We start from the raw sequence: 12,724 nt of genomic DNA, 5'->3' as shown, positions 1-12,724 counted from the left end.
AAGACCATTTTAATTTATTTTTTAGCATAAAGTTATTTTATACTACTTGTTTGACCATTAAACATATCAGTATCATCTAAAGAATTTTAATGAAATTAGTTCTAAAGTTTAATAAATAATATTATAATTTATTCATATAAAACTAATAATTAAACAAATTAAGTTACTATAATAATTCAATGTTAAGCAATGAACAATTTAACTGAATGAGTATATTAAAAAAATTAAAAAATTAATTAAAGTATTATATTTTTATATTGAAATAATGAATTTAATTTATAAATTAAAATTAGAATAAAAATTAAAATAATTGATATATGAAATTAAATTAATATAATATTAAACTACATATTATATATTTTTATAAGGACATTTTAGTCTTTGTAAATTTAACACAACTCTATCTCTTTTATTTCTCTCCTCCTTTTGTTCCAAACAATAGGGCAAATCTTCTTCACTTCTTATCTCTTTCTCTCTTTTCACACTCTTTCTCATGTCTTTCTCTCTTCTTAATTTCTTCTTACATCCAAACATACCCTTAAAGTGTCACGGATTCTCAGAGGTCCATATTTAAAAAAAAACAAATAAATTAAGAATGTTGTATTATTAATTGAAAATATAAAAAGTTTTAGTCACTGCGTTAAAGGGGTGTTTGTTTGATGGATTCAAATAAGATTCTTGCGTTAAAGGGGTGTTTGTTTGATGAATTCAAATAGGATTCTCGCGAATGTGAGGTTGAGAATCTCATATGCCCATGTTTGTTTGAAGGTTTAAAAAATTATTTTTAGGTATTTTTTATTTCTTGGAATAAAATTTACTCATGGAATTTGAAAGATTTATTCCCATGTTAATGGGTGGAAATTCTACATTTCTATGGGAATAAAAAATAATTTGAAAGATTACTTTTAACATTTTTGTATTTATTTTTAAAAATTTAAAACTATAAATAAAATAAAATTTTAAAATATTCATAAAAACCTTAATAACTTGTCAAACAAATGGATGGATATTTTTCCAACAATAACATTCCTAAGAATAATATTCCCAAAATTGTAAATTTAATTTATCAAACAAACACACCCTAAAATTAATCTCTTTGAGAAAATGCGCCCGCATGTATGTTTTTACACTCATGTTCAATAAATAAAAAAAATCAATATTTTGCAATTATTTATAAACGTAATAGGGAATAATACATATGCAAATAACAATATTATGAAGAATTCTCACCGGACTATGTATCCATGAAACTCTATTTTTCAATGCAAGTTTTACCTTAATCAACATGCATACTTGTACAGAGTATTATACCAAAACATACCAGAGAAAGTCAGAAAAATGTTTAACAATGCATTGCAGTAAAAAATGTTGAATGTTCTTTTTTTTCCCTAAATCTGATGAGAAATTATATTCCTACCAGGTCCAAGGAAGGTGTTATTCCTTCTGGATGTTGTAGAAGCTCCGTTCAATACCTTCTGAACACGCAGATGAAAGACGTAGCTTTCAAGCATCACCTGACCCGACGACAAGCAAATTTGATCATTAAAATGATTTCCGTTTACCTTGTTTCTTCCTTCAGGCGGACTAACTTTCTTTTCTGTATAAAGAAAGAAGAATAGGAGACACATTTTGAAAATAATCAAAGAGCAAAATATACAAGAAATTAGATTTGTAGACCAATGAACTGCATACCTTCATTTGTAATTTTACATTTAAGAGGAGTTTTTGTTTCAGCATCACAGCTGCTCCTGGTGAAAATTTCAATTTCGTAAGCATATATCTCATGTAATATGTATTATAAGAGTGTTGACACCAGCATAGCATCTAAGAATGAGAAAAAAAATATAGGACTTAAGAATATTCGTACTTTCTGTTATCTTCTGGACTTTCGTGTTTGTCAGGTATCTTCAGTGACGAGGACATCTCCTCCACATGAACAGGAGAATAAACTGTTTCATGACACTCTGTTGTCTTAGGATTAGTGTTATCCGTGCATTCACTTTTTCGTGCATCATTATTGGAAGTTGGAGCATCTTCTTCCATTTTCTTTTCACAGGATATTTCATTCTCCCCCATAAAAATATCTTCTTGATCAAAAAAATCGTGTCTGTCTTTTTTCAATTTCATTTGTCTTTCTCCTTTGGTCGCACTTCCCTGTCCTGACATATCAGTAGATGAAGTCTCACAATGAAAACCACCATTGTCTTGAGGCATTTCTTTGAACTGAAAATCTGAAGATAAACTTGGTCCGGTTGGCCAGGAATGAAAACTCGGGAATGGAGTTGGACTGTCAAATGCAGACTTTTCCAAGGTGAAACTGCAAGGAGGAGAATCGGCCATGCTTGCAGCATTTTTAAATCCACCAAAGGAAGGACTAGCCCTGTATTCAGGGGTTGTAGAGACGGTGAAAGGATCTTCAGCTCGAGTATTGCAGCCAAAGACTGAAAAGTTTGTCTCTAAATCTTGATAGAATGAAGTGGTAACAGAACTTCTATCAACAGAAGCATATCTTTTCTCAAACTGCCAGCTGTTTTGTGCACCAATCTCTTCCTGGAGGATAAAGTTTGAGTGATGAGAAGGTTTTTGCTTTGATGGATTTGGAAGACTTCTGTTCTTCTCTTCGTGACTACTGCACTTATGACTAGGGCTTGCAAAAAGCTTTCTTTGTTTTCTTCTGTTCTCTCCTGTTACTAGTCTTGACGGCGAATGCACGACGTACTCACCCCTCACTGACAAAAAATAGACATTCCAACTAAGACTGGTAGTGGTATCAATGTCTTATGACAGAACTGTTTATCATATATATGACTCTTAAGAATGTGCATTGGTGTTTGTGTGTGCACAAGCGTCTGAAAGAGAGAGAAGATAATATAATACCAGCAGTGGCTGAGCTTGACTCTCCGCTGATATATCATTCAAAAATAACAGTCAGACACAAGTAACAGTACAAAGAAGCAGATGAAATCACCTTGAAACCCAGGATTATTCTGATTTTACCTCAACAAGCTCGAACTGTCTCTTACATCTTCTGGAAATAAATTTTGCGCATTGTTCCCATATGATCTAAAACATTTAGTACCACATAAAAACATAAGCAAATGCTCATCCCACAATAGAGTGTGCATCTAAGAATAATGTTCATACCTTGTCCTACTAGCACCACAGAAGTTAAAATCATCATCAAATTGGTCTGTGGAAAATGAGGCCAATGGCTCTGAAGATAAAGAAAAGGAGCATAGCAATAAACACCATTGATGTTTAAAGAATACTTTTGAAAACAATGACACAAATTTAAAATGATAGCTTAAGCAAGCAAGCTGTACCATCCATGTTGAAATCTTTCCTTGCTGTTGCTGAAGGCCTACAGAGCCATAAACAACAAACAACCATCTTTAAGACAAAAATATCATTGTAAGAACAAGCGAAGATATGCAGAGTGCTCAAATACAATATATAAATACCATTTCTCCGGTAGGAGGTCTTCAAAACCATAACATTCCCTTTTGAAAGCCACTCTTTTCAATGGTTCAGGAGATTTACGATTCATTTGAAAAGTATTCTCATATGAGGTATCATATCTTATCGCTTCGTCAAACTTCTCGTCAAGGAAGATAGAACATGCTATATATATAACACTAAGGGGTTAAATATCTTTCAAATATCCATAAAAATTGGTATGCCTTGAATTGGAAAGAGTGAATCTGTGACCATGGAACTAGGCTAAACCTAGCCTTTAAACAAATTAAGTGTACTTAAAAGCTATACATTGTAGACAAATTGTGCAGGTTTTAACCGAATCATTAATCCAGGAAATTAAACTGATACAAGTTAGATAAGAATGCTACTTTTATTTTTTCCCTTATTTTCTGGGGAGAGGCATTATAAACATTTCAGTTGTACTGGATAGGAGTTGTAGAACTATATAGTTGCTGTATTCCCAATAAGTTAGATGACGTTAGATAAGCAAAGCAACAAATGCATAAAGGTTACTGCTACGTCTTAAGATGTAAGATAGTGAAACGAAAAAATAGGAAGCTTTAGATTACCATTCCACGTGTCTTCATTGTTTTCATTATTTTCAGTCTTGTGGAAGAACTCTTTACTAATGGAAGGGTGATTTTTGTCAACATGGTCATAAAAATGCCCGTGGTCTTCAATAACTTTTGAACCTTGATTTAATTTTTTTGATGGGAAACTTGAACTGATAGGTGAAACCCCGATATCTTGCATCATTGCATCCTATAAGTAATGAGCCACATTGCATAGTTTCAATATTAAAAAGGTGGAATATAATGATGCAATTCAACCACTAGAGAGCACAAGAGGTCTGACTTTGACGTAGTCAGAGGACTAAAAGTGGCAAAGGATAAAAGAATCAGATACAAGGTTAAGTAGAGGTCGGCATACACGGAATTTCAATTTGTTCCATGAAATCAGATATCACTCCTTTTCAAAAAAAAAAAAAACCTCCACAACTATATTTTGCTACTTAAACCTTTTCAACTCTGGTTTAAGCTGAAAAAAATTAACTTTGGGCAACTTCCTGGTGTATAACTCCCACCATTACGGAGTCCATAAACAATATTTTTCAACTTTAGTCATATGTAATACAAATAATAACTTTAGTGGGAAGTTGAGAAAATGTTTGCTAAACCTTACCCACGTCAAAGTTAAAAGTAGATGTTTTTGCTTTTCAACTTCAATTAAGGGAGTTAAGTGATATACAATAAATGGGGCTCATTGAAAAGGTGAGAAGCTTCATGGTGTTAAGTGTAATTTGGCCTAATATCTTCAATGATATTACCATTACCAATACTACTAAGTCAGCATCCTGCTTAAGCTTAAGTGAGACAGATACTTTTCCTTACAAAACATTAAACTCAATTTACGGGGGTGGCTATGAAAGCAAGATAAATATTTCAATTTTGCAAATATTCTTTAATTTAAGAATTTCTTAAGGTAAAAGATAAAAATAAAGCAATGAATATATTCTTTAATTTAAGAACTTCTTAAAATAAAAGAAGAAAAAAAATAGATCATTACTATATCTATCATACTATGTAATTCTTAATTAAAAGAAATAAGTTCCCTCTCGTACCATTCAAAACCCTCTATCTAAACATACCGAAAGTCCAACCCGCCCTGCCTATAGATACAAATCTAATACTTCTAAATCAGATTCTCCCTAGGTGTTTTACAATATTGTGAATACATTTCATTTTATAATTGATGATTGTGGACTAACTTTGAGATCAACCTACACTATAGTTTTATACTATGGATGAGCAGATAAATTATTCTGATGTAAAAATCATGAAAGAATTTTAAATTTTAATAAAAGAAAAGATGTAAATTCTTCAGGCACAAAATCATAAATGGAATATTTATAGTAGTTTAGGTATGGCATGAAAACTAACATATAGCTTCAGAACCTGCAGATAAAATTATTAAGCAAAGTAAAACATATGTATAATACAAAAAGCATTTTCTTTACCACTTCAAGTTCAATGTCATCCAACACGTGGCTACGATTCTTTAACTTTTTCTTCCTTCCATCCTTCAGAAATGGAGAGTTTCTATATGGATTTCTGCCAACCACCAATTCCAAAACATGTTAAAAAAGATTCTGTTTATCTTGGCTAGCAGCCTGTGAACTTTACAACAACGTTACAAACCCGCTTCTGTTGTGTTGTTTACTTTTGTTTCAACCTCAGAGAATTTCAATTTTATATTCAAGACCAACATCTTAAAAGTGGAGGCTGTTTTTATGAAACTAGAGGAATGATAGTCCAAGTCATTCACAAGTAGTATATGGCACTGTTTAAAGTAACACTAGCTAAAGTTAATACCTCATAGCAATTTCACAAGTAGTTTCCTTAATCACCCACTAGGAATGTTAAAAATATCTATTATTTGCAGAATAGACTTACAGAAAGCAGGAATTAACAAGTGATCTATCTTAAAGATTATCAATTTAGTTACCTAGTCATTTGTTGCGGTGAATGAACTGGTGTCTCTGTTCCAACTTTACCCAAACCTAAAAGGATTTTGTTGATGTTGTATGAAAAAAAAATGTCAGTAAGTAACAATTGGATAAACAGTGACATAAATAAAGTTCACTTTATCTGAATGTTAAAGCACATCATGCAGTCATCTAAGAAATAATACATGTAAGAGAAGATATATGTTGAAAATATTAAATTGTGAAAAACATACTTAATTTGAGCGACAAAGACCAAAATTGACTGTTTCAAAGATAATATGATATCCAATTTCTGAACAAGAAACGGATACGACTTTTGGTTTTGTTGCTAAATTTGAACATCACAAATTTAATCACCATCACTAGCAGTTTAGCTTTATCTATCCATATATTTCATACATTCTGCTGATGAGTATATAACATGAGGGAATAAAATAAGCTCAGTGATCCTATGAATAATGCAATATGAAACATGAGGGAGTAAAATGAGTCAAAAGCATGACTTACCTTGAAGTGAAAAAGAAACATGATCTTCACAGGTTGGAGACTTTTCCACAGTGGGATTAAGCTCATCATCACAAAGCAAATCAATGACAGATAACTCTGGGTCTTTGAACAACGAAAAATAATAGGTGAGAGGAAAAGGTTTGGAGGATGATGGATAGGGTGATAAAAAATAAAAAGAAAAGTTAGATGTTAAAGAATTTCTAGTATTATGGCCTCAACCAAAAAATCTTTGAGATGATCTAAACTTTACTGTGACAAGAAACACCATAGTACCGGCAGCATACACTTGTGGAAGTATCAGCATACCCTTGTGGAATATCAATAGTATGCTACTTACATGGATCAGTTGCTGTCTTCCGATGGCTTGGTGGTCCATCAAAAGCAGTACTCTGTTGATCAGGAGCACTTGATAAAACCCTGTCATGCGATAAAATATCAATACGGTGAATCGCAAGATCAAATTCATGGTGGTTGAAGGATAGCTTAAAAATAACCAAGCCAATCCATTTAGACCAATCCCCTGGTATTTCTGTCTCATTCTGCCACCCCCAAAGAAAAGAAGAGAAGAAAAGGAGAGATCTGCAGAGGAAATAATGGGGTGCAAGAACCAAAACAAACCAATTGAAAGTTAGGATCTATTGGGCAAAAATCCAATTCCCACATTGACTAGAGAAAAGCTCTAAGATGAGTTTATAAAGAGTGACACTCCTCAAATTCTATCACTTGGTTTATATTTAAATTAGTTTGGTAGTTCTAAAATTTCCCGAGCCAAAGACACCAAAGCAACTAATGAAGTCTTAAAAATCCCAACTTCACCAATCCAAATACCACACACCCATATAAGGAAAGAAAAAGGCATAGTGCAGTCATCTAAAGCCATTCAAACAACAAGTGAATAAACATATATTTGACATATGCTTCTAGATTAATTGAGAAGTGAGAACACCTTTTATCTGTTTATTTGCCACAGATGCCTAACTAAGTAGAACAATTAGTTAGAAGAAACAAGAAAACAATGCAATCATTCTCTTTGGTCATATAAATTTTAAGGCTCAATAACAGTAACATATAAAAGTATTCACTTACTTTTTTGGTGAAGTTTTAATCTGGCCGCATAAACGTGCTCCTGCTTCTGTAACTAATTCACCATATGCTACATATCTCAGTTCCAAATTGCATTTAAATGGAAACATTAAAACTTGGCAGTTTACACAGCAGAAGCAAATGTACTAGAGCTCATACTTTCTTCTTCAAATCTGCAAGCATTTACAGTAGTCTCCTCTTTGGCGGATATTCTTAGCTGATTTCTTGAGACACTTCCTGGCATCGCAGAAAAGACGTCTCCTTCGTCCCTCCCTTTCACTATTATACAATTTTGGGGAAATTGATAATTTTAGTAAACTGAACATAAACAAAAAAGAAGCACGAAGTCATCAAAACAGTAGAAACAAGAAAGCACTTAGAAACATAATTTGGATAGGAATCCTAATAAATCTTTTTCCCCGCCATATCACATGGCTATCTCTACAGAAATCTATCGGATCAGAGTCTCAATTTACTGAGCCTAATGTAATGACTTATCAACCCATATTGGCATCCATTTTTCAATATAATGAAATCATTCCCATCTTAGTTAGTTAGTAAAACATGAAAATCAGGAGAAAGAAAGTGAGTGGATAATACAATGCAGACATGTTTTATTTTCGCAAAAATCTCATGATACAAAACCATCTCTCTTTTGTAAGCAAACAAGGCCAATCCTTAATAGGTTTGGGTGATATTTAACGCAGCTGTCAACTTCTAATAACCCTCCACTAGCTGATGTCGTCCATGTTTCATGTATGGTCCAAACAGAACAATATTGGGATTTGGGAAACTGGTTAACTGATCAATATATGTCACATAAAAATAATAGTATGTTTAAACCAACAAACAAGTCTCACTTTGCAACACTATAAAGAAGCAACACAACTGCTATGCAGAAAGAATATTAGCCACTTACCATTATGATCGACATAATTGCATTCCTGGGCATTTTTTGATAAATTTAGCAAATTACGAATGTCCAGAGACTGATGCTCTTTGTGGATTTCTCCATCCATAACTGAACTTTCAGCATGGTTATCTAACCCCTTCATCTGAACATTTTGTTGTTGACGCCTCCTTTGCTCAAAATATTGCTTCTGCCTGGTAGAAATAAGTATTTGTATAAAATGCATGAGCAAACAACCAAAAAATCTCAGAAGAATAAGTCTTTCAAGTCTCAACCAACAAGGCTCTACTAATATAAGTACAATTAACATCTATGTATTTTACCTCTTCTGCGTAGACATCCTTGACTGAAATTTCCCATCTCAGTTCAAGTGACGATATGCACCCGATAGATAATATGATTGGATAGCAAAGGAAAAACAAGCATCGTGTCAAGTCCTCGGTTACAACATGTTGCAATTCAAAAAGACATTACAAACCAAATATCTCTTCTACTAATAGCAAACCATGAAAATCACGTTCACAATTTGTGCTAAGAAAATAAAATAATTATATAATCTTCTGGATAAATCCAAGTCTTACTTATCATCATTTCAATGCAAATAATTGGCATAGAACACTGTTAATCATTCAAACAATATTCAGATTATGTTTTTTCTTCTTTTCTAATTTTGCAGTATATAACATTAGGATGAAATCATGTTAAAGTAATTAAGTAAGCACCAAAGATAATTCAAATTTCTCCGAAAAGGAAAAATAAACTCACAGCGTTAACTTTCCGCCTTGATCCTCCCATCCATTGCAACATCGTGTGGAATGCGATTCAAAACCTAAACGCGCAACGAATCGACGAAAATTAAATCTCCAAACAAACGCATTTCGAAATTCAATTGAAAAAAGTGTGGTTGGAGGAACCGATGAAATCATCATCAAGCGAACGCATGAGAGAATCTGCAATCATGGAGGAAATGGAGAAAAGGAAGATGAAGAAGAAACCTGAAATGGTGAATTGAGAATTGAACGTTCTGTTTCGGGGCTTAGTGAATAGAAGATGCGCGTTGAAAATTGAAATTGATATGCTGAAGAAGCCGTTGCTGTGGTTAAAACTGAATTGTTTTAGCTGGTGGCACCGCGGGAAGAGGCTCAACCTTCCTATATACTGTATTTTTTTTTTTTGAAAATATTCTTATATACTGTATAATAAATAAAATACTAAAGAATCATTTAAAATTAAATTCAAATTTAAATTAAATTAAATTCAAATCTACTTCTATCTACTATCTAGTCTTCTACTATCTAGTCTAGCTATTAATGAAAGATGCCACTATTATACCCAAAATATCCTTCACTCATTCAAAATTTACAAAGCCAAAAGGGTTGCTTTGTCTTTTCATAATCAAGCTAATATTCTAACTTTTCAAACAAATGTCCAACCGCCATGTGTATTATTGACCATTGGATTTTTCTTTGTCTCTCTTCACTTCACATGTTTCACTTTTGCATTTCTCTCTCTTTCCAATATTTTCACTTTCATTTTAATTTTTTCTCCCTCAATTTTTTTTCTTTTTATTTTTTTAAACATAAATAAATTAATAAATTGAATCTTTTTTTAATAAAATAAGAGAAACACGTCAAAGTTTACTCAACCGAAAATATAATTATTTTATGATTATTAAAAAATATTCATAATTATTAAAAAAATTATTTTCAAATATCAAAATTTTTACTTTACTAACGGGCCACTATCAGCAAAATTCCTTTTTTATTTGAGACACAAAATTTTTATTTTCAATTGTCAAAATTTTTATTTTTTTCACGGGGCATTATCAGTAAAATAACTATTTTATTTTAATTAACAATTGTCTTTATTTGAGACAATTTTTTTTTTCAAATGTCAAAATTTTAATTTTTATTACGGGGCACTATCAACACGATACCTTTTTTATTTTAATTAACAATTCTATATAAATACAAAAATAATAACAATTCTATATATATATATATATATATATATATATATATATATATATATATCCATTGCTACATAAGATCATTATTTAGCTTTGTTATGATTTTTACAATATCTATTTCAAAATCATATTATATCTTACTCATTATAATTTTGCACTTGTCTTTAATGTTATGGATACAACAAGTTAGATCCAAGCAACAAAACATGTATAAATGTTAATTTGCACTTGATAAAGTAACACTAGACACAATTAGACCTAGACAAAAATATATACATAAATTGACCCTTTCAATGATGAAATATTTTAAATAATAATATGTATTCCAATCTTTTCATTATAATATGATTGAATAACCGAATCATTCTTACTCTCAAGATAATTTGTTATTTAGTAGGTGTTGAGTTATTACTCATTTGCACTTGTCTTTAATGTTGAAAATGTGAATGAAATACTTTATGAGGTGTTACGGGACACAATCAATTAGATTCTAAAAACATACATAAACATAACTCTTAATTTGTAATATAATTTTACACTACTAAATAATTTTTATCCGTGCAGAAGCACGGGTATATTACTAGTTCGTGGGTAAAAAGCAAAATTTCCGTACCCGAGCTCAGCATGGGTAGTAACATTTGTACCCTTATTTGTATACTATAGATATATAAATACTAATATAAGTATCCGTTTATTCGTATTTCTAATATATATATATATATATATATATATATATATATATATATATATATATATATATATATATATATATATATATATGGGCAAAAGCCCATATAATAAATTAAAGAAAAGTAGGTAAAAATATGGAGGAAAATAATGTGATCTCAAATTTATCTAATTCTATAATTTGATAACTTATTTTTATTGAAATCTAACAAAACATTTGCATGAACCTCATTCTCTGCCTATAAAAATTAATTTTTTATTTTTATTTTTTATAATTTTATTGTCCATTAACCTTTCTTAATTTTAAAATATCAAATTTATTATAATTATTATTATTTTTCAATATAAATTTAATAAAAATGGCCAAGTATTAAAATTATTCTTAAAATGATCAAATATTTAGTCTAATTATTAATTTTTATTACTATGAAAAAAGATTTAAAAAATATATGATTTATGCGGATGGGGGCGAAGGCGGACGGGGGAAACTGTTTCTTACTGGGGCGGAGGCGTGGGGTAAATTGTTACCTCCGACTAGGTTTTGGGGCGGGGGCTGGTAATGCTTAAATCCGCCCCTGCCCCACCTCGTTGCCATGCTTATTAAGAAGGACTATGACATCAAGATATGTTTTCCAAATGAGGGCTTTAGAACCAATCAGACCATGTTTCGTCAGCCTTGACTCAAGGAGCCTAATACTCTAGTCTAGGCCAAAACACAATCCATTTCGATACAATAAATTAGAGTAATCTACCTACTTGGGAAACAATGCTTATAAACCATTGGATCCATCTAATGGGTACCGATGATCCCTTGCCAATCTCCACCTCTAAGAAACTCGTAAGGTTTATAGACAATGGCATTTATCCAACCCTAATAACATTGAAAAATATAGCCAACAAGAATTCTAAGATTCATCGACCAACTGACGTCAAACTGTTGACATCACTTGCTCAATGCAATCATCCGCAAAGAAGGTTTTCGTACCACCGAATCTAAGCAACTTGTACTATTTCAAGACATTTTTTAAAATAAGGACTAAGTTTTGCTTCATGTGGAAATGCTAATAGTGCTTACAATTACTTGAAGACATTTGATTTTATATTAATATTGTATCTAATGAAAGAAATTATGGGGATCACAGATATCCTTTGTAAAGTTTTGCAACAATAATCTTAGGATGTAGTTAATGTTATGCATTTGGTTTATACAACAAAAGCTCTAATTCAAGAATTGAGAAAAAATGATTGGAATAAATTGTTTACTTATGTGAAGTATTTATGTAAAAAATATGAATTGAGATTCTTGATTTTTATGATGTTCATTCAACTACAAGATTTGAGTGTTCTTGTTTTGAAGATAGCCACATAATCATTAGGCATTATTTTAAAGTTGAAATATTTTTTACTACCATTGACAAACAATTACAAGAGTTAAATAGTAGACTTAGTAAGCAAGCGAATTATTTATTAACTCTAAGTTGTGTTTGGTTCCTAAGGTAATTAAGGCTTTTAAATTTGATATTATATGTACTCTAGTTGTAAAAAAATATATCATATGGACTTCAATGACCAAGAAATGATTAAT

The 12,724-nt window shown here is 31.3% G+C and overlaps 1 protein-coding gene across 1 annotated transcript; it reads right to left on the bottom strand.

The window, feature by feature from the left end:
• Positions 1 to 1,170: 1,170 nt before the first annotated feature.
• LOC131636345 (uncharacterized) lies at positions 1,171 to 9,603 on the bottom strand. The gene is made up of 19 exons (XM_058906963.1): positions 9,479 to 9,603; positions 9,249 to 9,312; positions 8,807 to 8,829; positions 8,493 to 8,677; positions 7,733 to 7,852; positions 7,577 to 7,628; positions 6,828 to 6,907; positions 6,491 to 6,592; positions 5,983 to 6,037; positions 5,495 to 5,588; positions 4,047 to 4,239; positions 3,462 to 3,621; positions 3,324 to 3,361; positions 3,145 to 3,214; positions 2,998 to 3,063; positions 2,878 to 2,903; positions 1,868 to 2,729; positions 1,693 to 1,748; positions 1,171 to 1,597 (listed from the first exon to the last, which is right to left on the bottom strand). Exons 2-19 carry the CDS (start codon positions 9,288 to 9,290, stop codon positions 1,389 to 1,391), a joined length of 2,433 nt encoding a protein of 810 aa, XP_058762946.1. The 5' UTR covers positions 9,291 to 9,312; positions 9,479 to 9,603; the 3' UTR covers positions 1,171 to 1,388.
• Positions 9,604 to 12,724: the final 3,121 nt, after the last annotated feature.

This window comes from Vicia villosa, unplaced genomic scaffold (assembly GCF_029867415.1).
Source record: "Vicia villosa cultivar HV-30 ecotype Madison, WI unplaced genomic scaffold, Vvil1.0 ctg.001700F_1_1, whole genome shotgun sequence".
NCBI lineage: Eukaryota > Viridiplantae > Streptophyta > Magnoliopsida > Fabales > Fabaceae > Vicia > Vicia villosa.
The sequence above is the reverse complement of the archived record's forward strand: the minus strand, read 5'-3'. Positions and strand labels throughout refer to the sequence as shown.